At 40.4% G+C, this 18744-nt stretch overlaps 1 protein-coding gene across 1 annotated transcript in view; it reads right to left on the minus strand.

Moving 5' to 3' along the window:
* The window catches only part of NEB (nebulin), a 264486-nt gene that overhangs the window by 23191 nt on the left and 222551 nt on the right, over window positions 1-18744 (minus strand). Inside the window, exons 131-146 of the mRNA XM_082630423.1 lie at window positions 17821-17925; window positions 17038-17145; window positions 15028-15132; window positions 13373-13477; window positions 12823-12927; window positions 12098-12202; window positions 11897-12007; window positions 11031-11141; window positions 10715-10816; window positions 10500-10604; window positions 6092-6202; window positions 5387-5491; window positions 4729-4833; window positions 2506-2610; window positions 967-1077; window positions 444-554 (exon numbers count right to left, since the gene is read on the minus strand). Coding sequence (XP_082486549.1) covers window positions 444-554; window positions 967-1077; window positions 2506-2610; window positions 4729-4833; window positions 5387-5491; window positions 6092-6202; window positions 10500-10604; window positions 10715-10816; window positions 11031-11141; window positions 11897-12007; window positions 12098-12202; window positions 12823-12927; window positions 13373-13477; window positions 15028-15132; window positions 17038-17145; window positions 17821-17925 — 1710 coding nt within the window. The remainder of the gene's footprint in view (window positions 1-443; window positions 555-966; window positions 1078-2505; window positions 2611-4728; window positions 4834-5386; window positions 5492-6091; window positions 6203-10499; window positions 10605-10714; window positions 10817-11030; window positions 11142-11896; window positions 12008-12097; window positions 12203-12822; window positions 12928-13372; window positions 13478-15027; window positions 15133-17037; window positions 17146-17820; window positions 17926-18744) is intronic.

The raw sequence follows: 18744 nt of genomic DNA on the forward strand, positions 1-18744 counted from the left end.
GGAGTGGTGACAACAGCAGACCACTTTAGGAAACTATTCTACTCATGCCAGGCCTCCTTTGGAATGCTTTTTAGCATTCTCTATTAGAAAATTAAAGTATAAAAGCACATTTTAAATCTGGTTTGGTATGTAAAGGATTATACTTAGGTGCCCACCACTCCAGTGTGGTGCCTTTATTTAAATGGGCACAACAAATGTATCAAGGTTAAATCAAATAATATTAGATAAATAACAGGTTACAATAGCCACTATAGAAACAGACTGTTATAATATCAACACATCCAAAATCGAGATATTTTATTTAATGGTTAATAATCATGTTGAATATGGAATCTGAAATTCAGAAACTCTCTTTTTATTGCTTTCTGGTTTTTTTATGCAACTTGGCTAAGAAGGAGAAGATGCTGGGTTGATTCTGTGCATGCGGTTGGTTGTGTGCCCACCTCATTGAGGATCTGAGTGGCGTTCTTTGCTCTTAGCATGTCTGGCGTATCTTCCATTTCACTGAGACCCTTCCCACGGATGCTTTCCTCTAGATCTTTCCTGTACTCTTTCTATGGCACAAAATACAAGCAACAATGCTGACAAGAAAGCCTGGATTATTCCTCTTTGGTGAAGAGCCAAAACAAAACAAAAAATCCTTCTAATTTTAAAGAGTTACAGTTTAGTAAATAAAAATATGAATAAAGGCAGGGTATAAGCTTCATCAGTTAATATTCAGTATCAAATAAGAAACTAGAAATTAATAGAATGCTGAGGTAAGCACATTTTATTAGGTATTCAATTAAAAAATTAGAAGAATTAACATGGGTAATAGATTAGGGGGTAGTACCAAACACATGTGAACCCAACTTGAAGCCTGAAAAGTTAGGTAGTTAGTGAAAATGGTAGAAGGAACACGTTGATGAGTGTCATTAGTGCAATTATTTGGATCAGGAGGGAAAGAAAAGACCAAGTAGGCACTACCTCGCTGGCTATTTTGGTTGCATATTTGACGTGTGATAAAGCTGGTGTGACCTCCAGGCCAATCAGGTTTCTGCCTTTAATGGACTCTTCATAATCTTTCTTATATTCTTTCTAAAGTGAGTAGGAAGGAAAGACAAGTTAAGAATGTTTATTACCATTTCTTTCTCAATCCTAGGAAGAAAATAATTATATTTTCCTTCTGTGTATGGCCTCTTAACTTGATCTTAGTTCTGCTAATGGTCACACATTTGAAACATGCCTGATTGTTCTGGAAATACTCTGTGTAGAGCAAATGGCCCAAGGAAACTCAGAGGCTGAGGAACTTTGGTGGCCTCTCATTCGTCTGTCTGCCGCTGTGATGGGGGCTGGCCCTCTGAAAGTGAAAGGATGGATGTGCCACCAAGACTCTCAATCCACTGTCATCTCTCCTGATGACATTTTTCTGAAGGCAACAAAAGATTTTACTTCTGAATTAGAAGTGACTCAAGGGGGAAAAAACCAAAAACACCCCAGAGGAAGGGGAACCTGAGGGCACCAAATGCAAATTTGGCCTTTTTCATAATCATGACTATTATTTTAAGTCACTGAACAGATAAGGTGAATAATATAGCACAGACAAGTTCTCGGGCTTTGCTCACTGTTGAGAGGAAGAGCCATGACCTCCCCCATCTCCTCTCCAAGCCCTGGATGAGGCTGTCTTACTGGGAGGCTTGGAATAGATGTTGGAACTTGATTTTTGTCATTTTTAATTTTGACAGAATTTTACATTTATCGAAGAGTATCAAGAATAGTACAAGGAACTCCCATAGATGCTTTACCCAGATTCAGCAATTGTTTGAAACCCTTCAAAATTTTTCATTATTTGGCATTCTACACACCAGGAAGCTCCCCAAAATGTTACTTTTATTAAAAAAACATTTATCTTTATGGTTGGAGATATGCCCATGGAGGGGAGGCAAAAAGAAATCCAAAATAAGCCTGTTTCCCAATGAAAACAGACTTTCTAAGATTCAAAATAAGATCCATTCTTCTCTATTATTGCTTAAAAATTAAAATTATTTTAGATGCCTCTGCTTACATTTCTAAAATAGGAAATATGTCATGTTGACTTGATATTTTGATAAAAATCCTGATTAAAAGAAAAAAGTCTTCCTTTTTGGGACTGGAGGCTTCCTATTAAGAGATGAGCAATTCAAAGCCAACAGTAGGTCTGCACAGAGAGAACTTTTCATTCAAAGAAAAATTTATGTTATGTTCAAAATAATTTGTTTAAATGTTAGGAACAGTTTTCTATGTTCTAGTTCTATGAAAAGGATAGTTGAAATAAAACATATGACAAATGTTTACTATTCATATCATTTCTTTTTATAATGGAACCACAGGATTTGTGAGATGGAAAAGATTTTAGTCATCACATTTTAAAGAGTCCCATCATCCACAACTTTGTGATAACAACAGGCTGGATACTTCTGTGGGTAGAGCTTGTTTTCATCAGCTTGATGGTGTATTTGCTGTGTGGTGGGTTTGTGCAGGACTTACCCCACTCTGCATCTGCTGAGACTCTTTGGCAGTGATGTAGGTTGGTGTTTCAAAGTCCAACATGGGCTTTCCTCGTTCCTTTTCATACTTTTCTTTGTATTTCACCTAGTCATGAAAAGCTTTATGAGATATGTCTTCTCTGGCCAATTTGAAGACAGACACCAGTTTAGCAATAGTATTTTTAATTGATACATTATGTCCAGTGGGTGGTATCTCATTGCCACTCAAAACAGTTTCCTGTTGTGATTCAGATCCAGTAGCTTTTTGTTTTGGCCCGGTGGGAGAACATTATTACTGTTTGCAAGGCATGGTCAGGATTTGTGTTCAATTCAAGGAGACAAAGGAATCACTGCAGAAGAATCAGCTAAGAGAAGCTTTGAGGCAAGAAAGTGCCTGGGGAAACCGTCCATAGATAAGGTTGGCCAAGATTTGATGTGTGTAGATGTGAACATTTTAGCCAGAGCCTCAGCCAATATTTCTGATAAAAATCTCCAGTTTTTCTTTCATAAGAACTTTTATGAGGGACCTGGGGTCTTGATTTAATAGATAATGCATACAGCTTTAATTATATATCAATAACTCAATTGAGGTCATAACTGGTCACATATTCAGTGCTGCCAATATAGATTGGTTTAAAAATGAAATCCAGTTGACTAGTTGTTGACTGACTTACTAACAAACCTGTCATTCTCAAAAAGACCCCCAAGGCTATTTTACAAATACAATCTCCTTATCCTCATCACATGTGGCCAGGAATGGGGGGAGCCTATAGATATTCCTAATTTACACAGAGACATTGAAAGACAGAGAGACAGAAGCCTGTTTCACACAGCATCTTGATAGCAAAGCTCAATCTCAGCTCTATTGCTTGTGACAACACATTAAAATAGAGGCCCGGTCAATAGATGAATGGATAAAGAAGATGTGGCACATATATACAATGGAATATTACTCGGCCATAAAAAGGAACAAAACTGAGTTATTTGTAGTGAGGTGGATGGACCTAGAGACTGTCATACAGAGTGAAGTAAGTCAGAAAGAGAAAAACAAATACCGTATGCTAACACATATATATGGAATCTTTTAGATTCCATATAAAGAAAAGAAAAGAAAAAAAGAAAAGAAAAAGAAAAGAAAAAAAGAAAAAGAAAAGAAAAGAAAAAAAAAATGGTCAGAAGAACCTAGGTGCAAGACGGGAATAAAGACACAGACCTACTAGAGAATGGACTTGAGGATATGGAGAGGGGGAAAGGGAAGCTGTGACAAAGTGAGAGAGTGTCATGGACATATATACACTACCAAATGTAAAACAGATAGCTAGTGGGAAGCAGCCGCATAGCACAGGGAGATCAGCTGGGTGCTTTGTGACCACCTAGAGGGCTGGGATAGGGAGGGTGGGAGGGAGAAGCAAGAAGGAAGAGATATGGGGATATATGTATATATAGCTGACTCACTCTGTTATAAAGCAGAAACTAACACCATTGTAAAGCAATTATACTCCAATAAAGATGTTAAAAAAATAAAAAATAAATAAAAAGTAAAATATATATATATGAAAGGGATGATGTAGGTATTTTTAAATAAAATAAACACATTTTCAAAAAAATAATAAAATAAATAAAATAAAATAAAATAAAAGAGGCCCGGGATCATGGGCTGCTTTACAGATGACAGGAGAGCATTTCTAGTAATTTAGACCTTTTGGTTAATGCCCAATGGGGGACCTAAATAGTGTTGAATTTGTGATATAGAAGGTCATGTGACAGCAAGCTCCTTCTCTAAGTTCTTTCCTCTGAGAATCTTAATTATTTCACAAATTTGGCAGTTTCTTCCACACGCAGAGACTCTACTTCAGTGGTGACCTGAGCATGTCACTCCCCTGCTCCAAAGGCTCCCTATCATCCTTAGTAATATTTTCTAAGGGGTCTGTCTCCCTTGTGATGTAATCTTTATGCTACCAGTCCCTGTCAGTAACCTGAATAACACATATTGCATGTCTATGCACTATTTCTCCAATGTATGTTGACACTGCTATCATTCATAACATAAACATTTGTTTCAACATGTTGCTAAATTCAAAGCCCCTAATATCTTTGGGTATTTTCTCAAGCAATGGTTATTACAACTATAACTACCATCCTTGGGGGGTAGGGGTGGAATCCATGAAAAATTTTGACATTGTAGAAGAATGTGCAGCAAAAAAGTCAGTCTTGGTCAACTTACTACACTCTGTAATTCTGTGGCCTCTTTTAGATGAAGCTGCTCCAGATTGTCGGGTATTGTGTGGTAGTGGCCTTTACTCTTCTCATAGTTTTTCTTGTACTGGTACTGAGGGGAAGGTGGCAAAAAAGGCACATTGATGGCAAAGCTGCTCAGCATTCCTATTTTTCCTCTTTACATTAGATATTTACACAGCAACAGTACCAAGACCAAATTAAAATTAGCAAACACTACATAGGGAGGTTAAGAAAATGTTTTAAAAGGATGAAGATCCACATTCAGTATTGTCAGTTAATACAAGGATGTAAACACTTAGGTTATATGGCTTATTCAAAGTAGGTTTTAAGGTGCAAAGTTAAAAGTGAAAGAAACTATTCCAAATGGTAAGTCTATGTTTTTAGAAGGCGGAAAGGGAGTGGTTAATTGAAAAAAAGTTTAAATAGCCCCAAAATAGAAGCATTTTTATATTCTGAGAGGTGTTATAGTCAGTGGAGAACTGGTAGATTAATGTTGTAATTTGGAAGAATGCACTCAGAGAACAGGAGAGCTTTCTAATAAATATAGTGCCTCAGTAGCAGAGGAGATGCAAGTGACCTCAGAGAAGGAATTTAGTTGAAAATGGGTGAAACAAGCTGTTTCTGGAGCAAATGATTGAGCTTACAGAACTGGCGAGTTGGCTTGTATTCAAGACATGATTCATTATCAAAGATTCCTTCATGTCAGTCACAGGTTTGTGAAGTTTCTTCAAGTCAGCCTTATACTTAACCTGTACAACAGTAAGGGAAAAAAGGAAATCACATAAATAGGAAATGGAAAATGGTATTAATGGAAACCACAATAAGATGTCCCATCCTGAAACAAGTGCTGGGGATGGTGGTGAAAAACCATACCTCATTCACAACAGCCAGAAAGTGGAAACAATTCAAGTGTCCATCGACAGACAAAGGGATAAACACAGTGTGATGTAAACATACAATGGACTATTATTCAACCATAAGAAAGAATGAAGTTCTGACACATGCTACAGCATGGATGAACCTTGGAAACATTATGGTAAATGAAGTAAGCCAGACAAAAAAAAGGACAAATACTGTATGACTCCACTTACATGAAATCTCTAATAGGCAAATTCATAGGGACAGAAAGTAGATTAGAGGTTACCAGGGATTGGTGGGAGGGGGAAATGGAGAGTTATTGCTTAATAGTTATAGAGTTTGTGTTTGGGGTGATGAAAAAGTTTTGGAAATAATAGTGGTAGTTGGACAACATTGTGAATGTAATTAATGCCACCAAATTACATATTTAAAAATAGTTAAAATGGCAAATTTCACATTATATATTTTACCACAGTTAAACAAACACATACCTCACTTGTGAGATTATTAGCATCTTTCATGGTTTTGAAGAGCTGGCTGTCTTTTGGGTTGTATTTTGGTGTCTTGCCCTTCTCTTTGTTGAAATTTTCTCGGTATTTAACCTAACAGCAAATGCAAAAATCCAAATTATTCCTGAGCATCAATTAATCTGACTGAGGAATGGAGGAAATGTAAATGCAAAAGAGTATGTGCTACACATAAAGGGGTCATATAATTTATTATCCAAATTAGGACATTTTTAAGAGTAAAAGCACTATTAATGATTATGTTGGGACAACAGGCAATTGAGAATAAGATTAAGTGATGCAGTATTTGTTTTGCTCATTTTTATATTATCCAGAGGTATGAAAGATATTCACCTTTTTTTGATGCAGAATAAAAATGCATGGGAAAAGGCTTCAGGCTAAATTCAGAGAAGTGATCTAATATATTTGATTCAGAGCATTTTGGTCCTCTTAACTAGCAAAACCAAAAGCACTTTAGGTCTATTGCCAGGAGTTCCAAGAGGCTTTATAAATGATCAAGAAGGGTGAGAAGTAAGGAATCTATTAAATCAGGAGATTTATTGTTATGTACTTTGGCTACATCATTTTAAGTTTTTTTTAATTGGCAAAAAAATTGGCATAACTTCCGAGTAAAAGAAGCACAGAATTTGGGGGTTAATGGTTTCGGTATGATTTCAGGCTAGAAGAAGGAAAGAAGTAAGATAACTTTAGCATAATGAGAAAAATAAGGTTAAATATACTTACAGGATACATAAAAGTAAGAATACACAAAGGACAAAATAACTTCAATTTAAAAAATAAGCGCAATGCCTGGCACTAATAGTTGCTCAATAAATGTGATCTGATTGATGAAAGAAAGAGACAGTCATAATGCCTAGGTAAAATAGCTAAAGATGACGATTTACTTATAGGGATATTCAACAGAATAAACTGAAAGTGACAGAAACATTTCCTTATTTAAAAACAGACTGATGCCTTTGTCACTAGGATTAATCCAGAAGTAGAACTCTACTAGTTACTCACTCTAGGAATAAAGAAAAATGAGCTATTTCTAGAAGTTAGCCAGCTAAAAGGGCAATATTTGATGCTCCGGGACACCTAGAGTTTCTGTTATTGGTAAGATGAAAGACTCGCTCATTCAAAGTTAGCACACCAGGATCTGGTCACCAGATATTTCACACTGTAGGCATTTAAAATCAGTACCCCTCATGCTTCATCACTTTACTTCCCCACAATTTACACATCCAGCACAACAGGAACAAGAGGAGAGACCACTCAAATGCTAAGAACAATGAAATCTGCCACATCAGAGAAAAAGCATTCACAGTGCTGAGACCCATTTATTTTGAATAAATCTCCAGTGGAAATGTGTAGACAAAATAAGCATGCAGAACAGTACAGCATGATGCAGGCACACAGAGCCAGACACACAATGGAGGAAGCAGAAAACATAACAGAAAAACACAATGTGAATAAATGCTACAATGGCTCTTCTCTGAAAGGAAGTTCACTCCCCAAACAAAGAAATGCAAAGCCTGCTAAGGAAAGTCAGAGGTGGTGAGTTGTCTGAACCAGGAGAAAACTCTTCCGAAGGATATAGAAACCCATAAGACTAAGGCTGATCCCAAGAGCAGTGAAACACAGAAAAAGCAAAGTAAACTAGATGTGCAGAGTCAGACTGGGGAAGGAAAGATGCAAAGGCCCATCTCTGATGAGAATAAAATCCATTTCTTTTAGAAGAATGCTGAAAATCCTCCATCTTTTAGAAAATAACTCATTTCTGAGAAAATATTTGAAGAGCAGCTTTCTACTGGTCTCACTTCAGTTCTTTTCTGTTAATTTTAAGTAGATTTAAATTTCTAACTTTTTAATTAAAAAAAAAAAAAAGTTGTGCCTCCTCTTTCCACAAGAAGGCCCCAAGCAAGTGCAGGTGAGCACAACTGCTGGGAATCTGAGCCGACACGTTCGACCTTAAGAACTACTATATTTTGCATGGTAAGGACACACATCAGATTCAGGACTCCAAGAATTCTTAGAAAGGTGTGGGATTAGGCAGGAAGTACAGTAAAACCACATTCACACGGCACATGGAATGGAAAAGCCTTCTTTTTCTTGTTTACCAGGGAAGTGAGAGGCAACCATGCAATGCCGTGTATCAGCAAATGGCAATACCAGTGTCCATTACCCCAAAGGGCTCAGATAGTGTGAGAAAATGGTTTCCGATCAATTATTCTTTCAAAGTTCAATTAAATTTAAAGATCTAACATCCAGTTGTTCTCCTTTTCAGGGACTTGAACTGTATACTGGAGCTTCTAAAGACTGAAGAGCAGGTCCAAGAATGAGAACATTTCTTGCCACTGAGACTGTAAAACAGGGTGAAAGCTATGAGTGAAAACATTTTGAGAAGTTTATACTGTTGATTCAGAGTATGTCTGAACTGAGAGGCTGTATTAAATGCCAGTCTTAAATGTATTAAACACCAGCAATGGTAATCAGCAGAGGCTTTCTTTGTGTGGTTGCAGATGAGATTCTCAGTCTGTTTTCATCTTTTGATTGGTGTCAGCAGCCTAAAGAAGTTAGGAGGCCATCTCCAAATCTACTCTACCTTCCTATTCCAAAGGCATGTTCCAGAGGGAAAGTTTCATGCAGGAAAAGACAGATGTGTGCAAAAGTATATCCTTTGACAAATTTCCACGGCATTCTACACGTTCCAACACAAAACCAACAGAAAAGAGCGCGACTTGGTCAGTCCCCTGACCAAGGCTAAGAAGATAGGTGAGAGAAAGAGGAAGACAGATATATGGGATCACTGATGCCAGTCTTACATCACTGATGAGCACATTAGTTTTCTTAAGCTGCCTCATCATAGGGGTGTCATAAGATGCCGCGCCATGCCCGTACCCTCTCCTTTGGCCTTTGACGTATTCCGCCTAGAGTACCAGCAAGACAGCAAAGTCAGAACGGGGAGGGCCCACACAGAGGGGAAGTCTCCTTGGACCAGGGGCCACACCATGAAGCTGTCAATCCTGAGGCAAGCCTTTCCCGGGAAGTAAACCCAGGAAAGGGGGCTCATAAACGATCTGGTTGGGACTCATTCTCCACATCATAGGATTCACTTGGGGTTAGAAATACAGGACTCTCTTGGGCTTCCCTGGTGGCGCAGTGGTTGAGAGTCCGCCTGCCAATGCAGGGGACGCAGGTTCGTGCCCCAGTCCGGGAAGATCCCACATGCTGTGGATCGGCTGGGCCCATGAGCCATGGCCGCTGAGCCTGCGCGTCCGGAGCCTGTGCTCCGCAACAGGAGAGGCCACAACAGTGAGAGGCCTGCGTACCTCAAAAAAAAAAAAAAGAAAGAAAGAAATACAGGCTTCTCTATTTGTAAAACCAGCAAAGTCTTCAAAATTTCAACTTCTTTTTAACTTGCTAGTGGTATGACCTTGGAGATTTAAAAACATATTAAAAATTTTTACACTGAAAAGTTCGTGTTAATTTCATTATTCTTAGAGATTCCACTGTTTCTTGCTGGTGATTTCATATCTTGGTTTCGAGTACTTATACAATTCCATTAACTTCTAATAAAAATACCATATAGGAGTTTTAAATTCAAAAACTTTTAAAAAATAGTATTTGCTTGTCATCAGTCATCTGAACTTTTTGTCTCCTCATAATTCCCTCCTGTTTTGTCACTTGATGTTACTTGTATCTTCCAAAAGATTGGGATCCCACGTTTGGCATTGCTGAAAGTCATACATACAACCACTATAGGTATCCGAAACGTATTTCTTCAAACAAATACTTGAGAAAACAGACAATGAAAAGAAGGTAGGATCTCTGAATTGGAGAATAGATAAGATATTCCTGAGCTCGTCTTTTGAGACTAAAACTTGCTCTCTGAAAGATCTGGTGGTTGATCATGGGGTCTCTGATCTAAAGTCTGAAAACCTGTCATAACTCAGGAGTATTCTAGATAATTGGTCTCACAAGGGAAATTAGGTAATGGGGCAATCAAGTTTGGACACATTTCTAAGTCCAACTACTCAATAATATGAAATCTGCTAGAATTAGGCATTCCCCCTCAGCTCCCTGTACATACTTCGATCAAACACTTACAACCCCAAACTGTAATTATTTAGCCATAGACATATAGTCTGAGGACATCTACTGCCTCTAGTTTCTAGCCCAGGCATTCAATATGTTTGCTGAATGAAAAAATAAAAGTGACTGCATCTGATATAACTTTTCAAAGCTTTTCGTGATATAATTTTCAAAGCTCTGGAGGGCTGCAGTATCTCTCTGGTTGCTAATACTGCACTTTCATTCTGGGAATCACTTTTCCTGCAAGGTCTTTAAACATCTCCTCACATCAGAGCTGCTGCTTGCCCATCTGTGTTACCTGGCTGCTCAGCTTGGCTGCCTTCTTGGCCATTTCAATGTCTGGGCGACCAAGCATGCTTAGCCCGTGGCTGCCTTCCTTGCGGTGCTTGGCTCTGTACTCCACCTGCAGCAAAGAAAACCAGTATGGGCAACACATTCTAGGTGGCCAGTGACCACCAACTACTTGTTTGCAGTGACCACTTGGGACTGGGTACCTTCTAAACACACCCTTACCTCGCTGGCCTGTTTGGCTGCCTGCGTGGCCTTCTTGATGTCTGGTCGATCGGCCACTGTTGTGTAATGCAGGTTTTCTTTAGCATCTTTTTTGTAAGCGACCTTTATTTGGAAAAAGAAAACATTTGCTCACTTGAGAGATAAGCCATCTTTCTGAAAGGAAGCTTTTATTAAAACCAAATCAACCCCACTACCGTATTTGTTAGACCACCAGATATAGAAATTAGGGTGACCACTCACTGGACCCAGCCCAGCATATACCAATGTGGGATCCACCAGCTCAAGTGGCCCCCTGAGAGTGAGAGGAGAAACTTACATTACTCTGCTTCTTGGCCACCTCCATCGCATGTTTCACCTCTGGGGGCTCCAGCATGATGGAGTAGTTGGATTTTCCTTTCTCCTTGACAAACTTCTTCTTGTAATTTGTCTAAAAAGAGCCAGAATTACTTATGTGAGCAGAGGAAGCTGGGAACAGAATTGTTTTACTTGAAGAGCTATGAGAAGATCTCGAGGAAAATCCGTGGCTCTCCATTTTGGTGTCATTTTGGAACTGGGGTCTCTGATACATATTCTAGTTCTTCCCTGTCATTTCTGTCCTGGAACCTGTCATTGAACCACACACCAATCTTTGGAGAACTGATGACAAGCAAATTAAACTCTTTCATTTACCATTTCTACCTTTTTAAAATAAATGGAACCACACAGGGCTCATAAAGTACAATACCATGATTATTAAAGCATTATCCGTAAGGATGTAGTGGGCAGAGATTACTGAGATACAAAGAGGTGACTTTACTTCTCTAAAATTGTTCAGCAGTTTAAGGAGAGGGGAGATGATGGGAGAGGCTGATCTTTACCATCAATGCTCCCTCCCTTTATTTATTTTTTTTGTTTTTTTGTTTTTTGCCCTCCCTTTATTACCACTAGGTTAGTGACGTCTTATATTGCTAGACAATACATCCTATGGCCAAACCCACATCTGCCACAGTTGCCGTAGTTGGAAAGCCAATAAATATTGAGTTGTCTTTTAAACCAGCGTTCAAAATTCACATATAGGTACTGATGGTAAGAGTGAAGTAACGTAAAGGAAACTGTAAGCAAAAATGCGGCTTACAGTCTTTTGCTGGATTCTAAGGTAAAGTGCCATTGCTGCTGCCAAGAGTCCTGGGGCTGGTCACTTACATCACTGACGTTCCTGGTCACTTCCTTGACATGAATGGTGTCCCGGGTCTCCGGCAGTGTTGTGTATGAGCCCTGAGCCAAGTGCTTCTTCACATGCTGCTTGTACTTGTTCTGAGGGAAAGCACAGAGAGCTTGTTTAAATGCCTGCCCGGGGCATCAGCCCAAGATGCAAGGCAAGCCTATGGGCTGCTGGAGGGTTACCTCGGACACCAGATTGCTGACTGTCTTTGCCAGGAGGATCTGAGGTGTATCAGGCACGACATGGTAGGTTCCTCTTTCCTTGACATGTTTCTGTTTGTATTTCAGCTGCAGGGGTGAAAAAAGCATTTCTTCAGCTCCTCTGACTCTCCTGCATATTTTTATGAAGCTCCCAAGTTACTAAATAGAGCTGGGAGAATAGCATCATTGACGGAGTAGAATCATTAAACTCAGTAAAAGATCTCATGTTTGGAAATCTTGGGAAATATCAAAAAAGGATTTTATCTCATGTAAGCTGAGGCTTTAATAACAATCAGAATGAATCTTACGATGAATCTTTATACATACAGCCTTAGTTCACAGCACTTTTAAATATGTCATTGGACCCTCCCACAAACCCTGGGAGGCATTATTATTCCTCCTTTCCAGATGAGGAAACACAGGACGCATAGGAAGTGTATGACCCCACAGAAATGAATACGTTTCCTTATAGAGTCCAACCAGGCCTTCAGAGACCCCACTGCGGTGTGTGGATTATCTTGAGGTGCGGTATAGATCAGGAGTGGCCACCTGGCTGTAACAGCTTCCCACTGCTGCCGTTCTGCTCTGCCAAGTCACTGGTGTCGACGTGGGCAGCAGCCTCCTCTACGCTGCAGGCCCCTGGGCACTGGGCTGCAGAAGACAGCCCTGAGTGAGCTTAGGCCTCTTGGAAGGGACTGAATACTTACATCACTTTCTATTATAGAATTCTTCAGGGCCAGCACCATGTCTTTATCATCAGTGACAGAAAGCTTGCAACCTTTGAGGAACTCCCGGTCCAGCTTGTATTCAAACTGTAACAGAAGAAAGACAGAGGAAGATGGGAAAGGGTGACAGGCACAGGAGGAAGCTGGTATTTGGTTGAATTTGTAGGGAGTCCTCTTCTTAAGGGCACTATGGGGATTTGCTACCAGGATGGGGACAGGGGCTTCCTGCTGGGCCCACTGCAAGCTGGGCTCCTCCTTTCCAGCCCCAAGGCCAGGATAAAGCCCTCCTGGTTCTCCCCCGCCCCCCTCAGGACTCTGAGCCATTAGTGTTTGGGCCCAGCCATGGGAGACCAGGCTCTGTGGCCAGGCCTGCTTCCTGAGCTTGCCTTCCACACCTTACAACCCCCCTTCTTGTCCTTCTTGGATCTCAAATGAGCTAGGGTTAACACCTGTGACGGTGGTTATTATGAATAAAGATTAATTTTTCTGTCTCAGGTATGTCATGCAGTTCTGACTGCCTCTCTTATCTCACATCGCTTTGCTGTAGGGATGACTTGGCGGCCTGGATGAAGTCCGGTCGGTCAGGGGTCCACCTCCAGTGGGCTTTGTTGGCTTCATACTGCTTCTTGTAATCAAGCTGTTTTTAACAAGACAAAAACAAGTCACTTCATTCAGTGGCCTGAATTCACAACCGCACACGTGGCACAGAGGGACTCATCTTGCATTTTAACATATAACAAGACATGGTTCTTTATGCAAGAGAGAGCCCCAATTAAAATTTCTGTACCATGGATGCAACTAGTTGGCCACTCAAGTTGTCCTCTTGTGGGGCCCTTTGGCCTCAGAATAGGGGCTACAATTTTTAAAGGCTCCTGGCGAAACAATTCTTCAAACTCACCCTGCCAGTGCAGTCTAATCATCTTCAGAGTCAAGTACTTTTAATTTGTAACTAAATTCAGACTTTTTAAAAAAGTATTAAACACTTGCAGTATTTATTTCATTCCAGGCAGTTTTCAAAGTGCTTTATATATATATATTAACTCATTTACTCTTTACCACAACTGTATGAAATCAGCAGCTGAGGAACTGCCTAGAAGGGCTAAGTAAGCTGTCCAGGTGAGACAGCTAGTGAACAGTGGAGCTGGGTTTCAAACCTGGGCAGCCAGGCATCAAAGGTGCCTGGGGACTTGCTAGACTTGCATCTGAGCTGGAGAAACTGGCTGCCTTGGGCTGAACCTGAGGCACAGAAGTGAGTGTCCTTGGGAAGAGCCCTCATCATCAGGCACATTTCTTTCCTCACTCTTTTTCTTTCTCCTTTTTTTGGTCAAGGTATAATTGGTATACAATAAGATAAACATGTTTTATAAGTTAAAAATTGATCCAACTTTTCCCCATTCTATTGTGAAATTTTTCAAATGCATGAGGAGTTGCATGAATCTTACAGAGAATACCCATACACCCAGCACCTAGATTCTACAACGTACATTTTACTGCATTTGCTTTGTCCCACATCAATCCTGCTACCCATCCCTCTGTCCATCCTCAGGACACCTGTATGCTACCTGCCAGTCCCCAAAGGCATTTCAGTTTGCTGGCCCTAATAAATATAAGTTCTCTGTAGCACGAGTAGGCACTAGTTGGGTTTTATAATACTTCATTATATAACCATTTATATATTTTTAAGAAGTCGATACTCATTTAAATACACAATGTTTCTGTGGTTGAGGCTTTAAGATGCCCCATCACAAAGAAATGAGTCAGCGCAGGGAGATGTGAACAGGAGGAGGGTCTAGGCCAACTCCTGACAGCACCAAGCAGCTCAAGTGTTCTCTTTTTTTTTTTCAGGAGAAGTAGGCTCTAGAGTTTGTGGCAGGAGAAGAACATGGAGACCGGAGACACTGTCGAAAATGTAACCTTCATTTCAGAATTAAATCCCCCATTTTCCAGCATCCTAACATGGAGGCTGAGGGGGTATAACATCCATGGGCCGTCCTTGCTCTTCCCCACTCTCCTTTGTGAGAACCATGGGCAGCATTTAGAGGTCAGTGTTATCACTCATGCTCTGGGGCCCAGCCCTTGATCTGGACTCACTAGAGCTCAATCACCTGAAAAGGTGTCAAAAGAGGCCATGTGCCCTACAGAAGCTGATGAACCCCTATTAGGCTTGGGGACGTTTCTGGAACTTACATTGGTGTTGACTTTGTAGGCATCCTTGGCTGCTTTGATATGAACAGCATCAGGCTCAATGGTACAGTTGGACTTAGTTCTCTGGTAAACTTCTTTGTATTTCAGCTGTGGGAGGAAACACAGGTCAATTTTTTTTTTATAGCAGCCCACAAGTATCTTAAACAACAAGAAATTAAAACCATAATATAGTATAAGATACTCCTTAAGACTGAATCAGTCTGTTGTGAAGAAGGGATGCAGCCATGCAGCTATGTGACACGCACCATCCTGTCTCAGATCTTAAAACCAACTCCCCAGGACACATTGTGTATGTTCACCAGTGTCACCATAGAATTTATGTCCTCTGAGCTTGTGCTGAAAGGGGCAGCTGGACAGCTATTTATGTGTGTTTTCCTGTCCCCAAATCAGAAACTCCTGAGTTCAGAACATCTTGAAAACTGTCGATGGAAGAGAAGCCTTCCCCCATTGGCTCACCCAGATGGGATCAGGCTTGCCCTCCTTCCATGCCCCTACAGTTGTAGCTGCTATCATGTCGTGTTATAATTATTTATCTGTCTATTCTTTCCATTGAGCTGAATCCCTTGAGGGCAAAGATTGTGTATCATTCATCACCTCATTCCTAGCATCAGGCACTTAGGAACCCAATAAATATTTGATGAATGAATGAACTGATGGATGAATGCTGTCATCACTACTGTCATTGCCAGGGCCATCGCTGGTAAGCTTGGGCATGCGTGGGTTTGACTCGGAGGGGGAAACAAGGGAAGGCTTAGCCTCTTTGAGCCCAACTGGTCATTTTTTCATGTCTAGCCTGGAATTTCTAGCTTCACCCACTTTTGCTCCTTTTAAATTTCAGGGCCCTGGGACTCCATCTGGGACTTTGCACTAGTTATTGCAGAAGGATCTTAGGTCTTACTGTGACTGAGTAAAACTGTTCTACGGAAGCCATAGTAGCGCTTACTAAACTTGCCTGATCATAAGAATCACAATTTTCTGTGCTTCACCATAGATATAGTAAATCAGTAGCTTTAGGGGACTGACTTGGAAATTCATATTTTTCATCAACATCTCAGGTTATTGTTACAATCAGAAATTTAGGGAAATGGATATAGAATTGCTTCATTTTTCTACACTGAGAGGGAATGGGCTGCTCCACATAAGGGATCTACCTTATAGATATTTATGAATACCCGATGTTCATGTTCGAAGTGTCAAAATTTATTTTAACATAAAAAATATTTTAAAATTTTTAAAATGATTTATACATTTCTGCCTTCATAAACAGTGCACTGATGTATTTAGCATTTTTCTTGGCAACTTAGAGTCAATAGTGTGAACCCATTTGTTTAGCTACCAAAGAATTCCTGAGCACCAGCCTCAGTCAAGGCTTTGGGGGAGGGACTCCATAGTTGCCTTCATTATTCTTTATGGTGCCCATATAGCCATTAAAATATTTAATCTGTTTTTTAACCAATATTATGATAGTTTTCCACCATAAAATCTAGCTATATATATGAAAATATATGAATATAATTTCTTCTCTAATTCAGAGTATTAGAATTTGATGGCTACCTTTTCCTCTTAGCCAAGACAAAACTTATAGAGTATTAATAGAGTCTATGGCACACTGCGTTTTTCAGACTGGTCTGGAAGCTTCTACTCCAGCCTCTTAGAACCCATCCACTCTGCCGTGAGATGGCCAAACCACACGGAAAGGCCACGTACAGGGGCTCCTGTCTATACAGTGGCTGAGCTCCCAGCCCAGCCGTGATCGGGCGCCAGCTCTGGGAGTGAGCCTTCCTGCCTGAGCTGCAGCGTGTGGGGTAGAGCATCCGCTCAACTGCCCACTCAGCTCACAGAACTGTGAGCCAAGAAAGCATGACTGCTGTCTCGGACCACTACATTCAGAGTGCTTGTTACACAGGAATAGATAAGTGGACCTGGGCTTGTTATATCACGTTACAAAGAGGCCAGAGTGAGAGGGGCTGCAAAGCCGTCCTGGTAACTTACATCACTGACTTCATCTTTGACCTTCTGGACATGCAGCAACATGGGTGTGTCATGGATTGTGGTGTAGCCTCTGGGTCTGGCCTTGTTGTATTCCAACTTATACAGTATCTGAAGGAGATGAAAAGGCAGAAAGAGACAACTTTATGTATCTCAATTGACATTGTAACATAATGTAAACATAGAAAGGCAACATGGTTGTTCTTGTCATTGAGTGTATATAAAGGAAAGAGAATTCCATAAACTCAACAGGTGCTTTCATGCTTTCTGCTAAGGCTCCAGTGCCTCTACAATGGGGTGTCTGCCAATTTGGTTGGAACAATTCTTTACTGTAAAAGAAGAGTCCTGAGCATAGTAGGACACTTATTGTCCCTGCCTCCCTCCCTCTAAATGGCAGTAGAATCTTCCAAACAGGGACTTTCCTGGTGGGGCAGTGGTTAACAATCTGCCTGCAAATGCAGGGGACACAGGTTCGATCCCTGGTCCAGGAAGATCCCACAAGCCCGCGCGCCACAACTACTGAGCCCGTGTGCTGCAACTGCTGAAGCCCGCGCACCTAGAGCCCATGCTCCACACAAGAAAAGCCACCGCAGTGAGAAGCCCGTGCACCATAACGAAGAGTAGCCCCCACTCACTGCAACTAGAGAAAGCCCGGGCGCAGCAACAAAGACCTAATGCATCCCAAAAAACACTTTTCCAAACATTGTGACCATCTAAAATGCCCCTCCACATTTGCAAGGGCTCCCCTCCAAGGCCAAAAATCCATTCAGGGTTTCTTGTACTTACATCACTAATTTGTTTGTTGACTTTTGTAGTACGTAGGTGTTCTGGAGTATCCACAACTGAGGTAAACTTGTCCTTTGTTTTTTCATAATTTTTCCTGTAGTTGATCTAAATTGTAGAGAAGAACAAGTTAACTTGAAGTAGGAGAGAGGGCTTTCAGGGACTCTAGTTTTCCTCTTAAGAGAGTCCCACGGCAAAGAGTAGGATTGTTATATAAGCCATAGGTGTGCGGGATGATGTCATGCTTTCTTAACTGGAAATGTTTATATAAATCTGTATTTGATAGCAATAGTGTAATAGAGTGAGCAAATAATAATAATAATAAATATTTTCCATATATTTTATCCACGTGGAAACTGAGGCCCAGAGAGGTTAAGAGTATGAGCTAAGGGCAAATATAGAGTGAATCTCAGAGCCAGGACTAGACCCATGTTCTCTGGACTCTGGCAAGTAATGATTCGCTCACAATATGCTACATCGAATATATATGATCTCTTAAGTATGTTTCCATATCAAAGATGAAACAGATAAAAAAAATGAATACATACAGTTTGAAATAGTTATTTTTAAAGACATTCATTTTTGAAATTTTCAAGTCATGATTTTTTTTTCATGCACATAAGCGGTTTCAAGCAGTATAGACACAGAGAGCACAGCAAAATTCCATGCACAACTATCTAATGATCATATCGGGACCAAGGTAAAAGTTCAGGCAAACAGAATGTTCATAGGAAGACCTCATCCTCCTCATTTCATGTGTTGATCTGATGTCAAACTAAAGTGATAAAACAAGTTGCTAATACAAAAGACTGATTAAAAACTTTCTTTGCGTGTAGGAACAATGGCCTTTTATTAACATCGTATCTGGTAGTTAAGCAATTATCACTGTCTTTTCCTGCTTCAAATTTACCTTCCAACGTATGACAG

The sequence above is a fragment of the Mesoplodon mirus genome, assembly GCF_964341445.2.
Source record: "Mesoplodon mirus genome assembly, chromosome: 8".
In the NCBI taxonomy this organism is placed as follows: Eukaryota; Metazoa; Chordata; class Mammalia; order Artiodactyla; family Ziphiidae; genus Mesoplodon; species Mesoplodon mirus.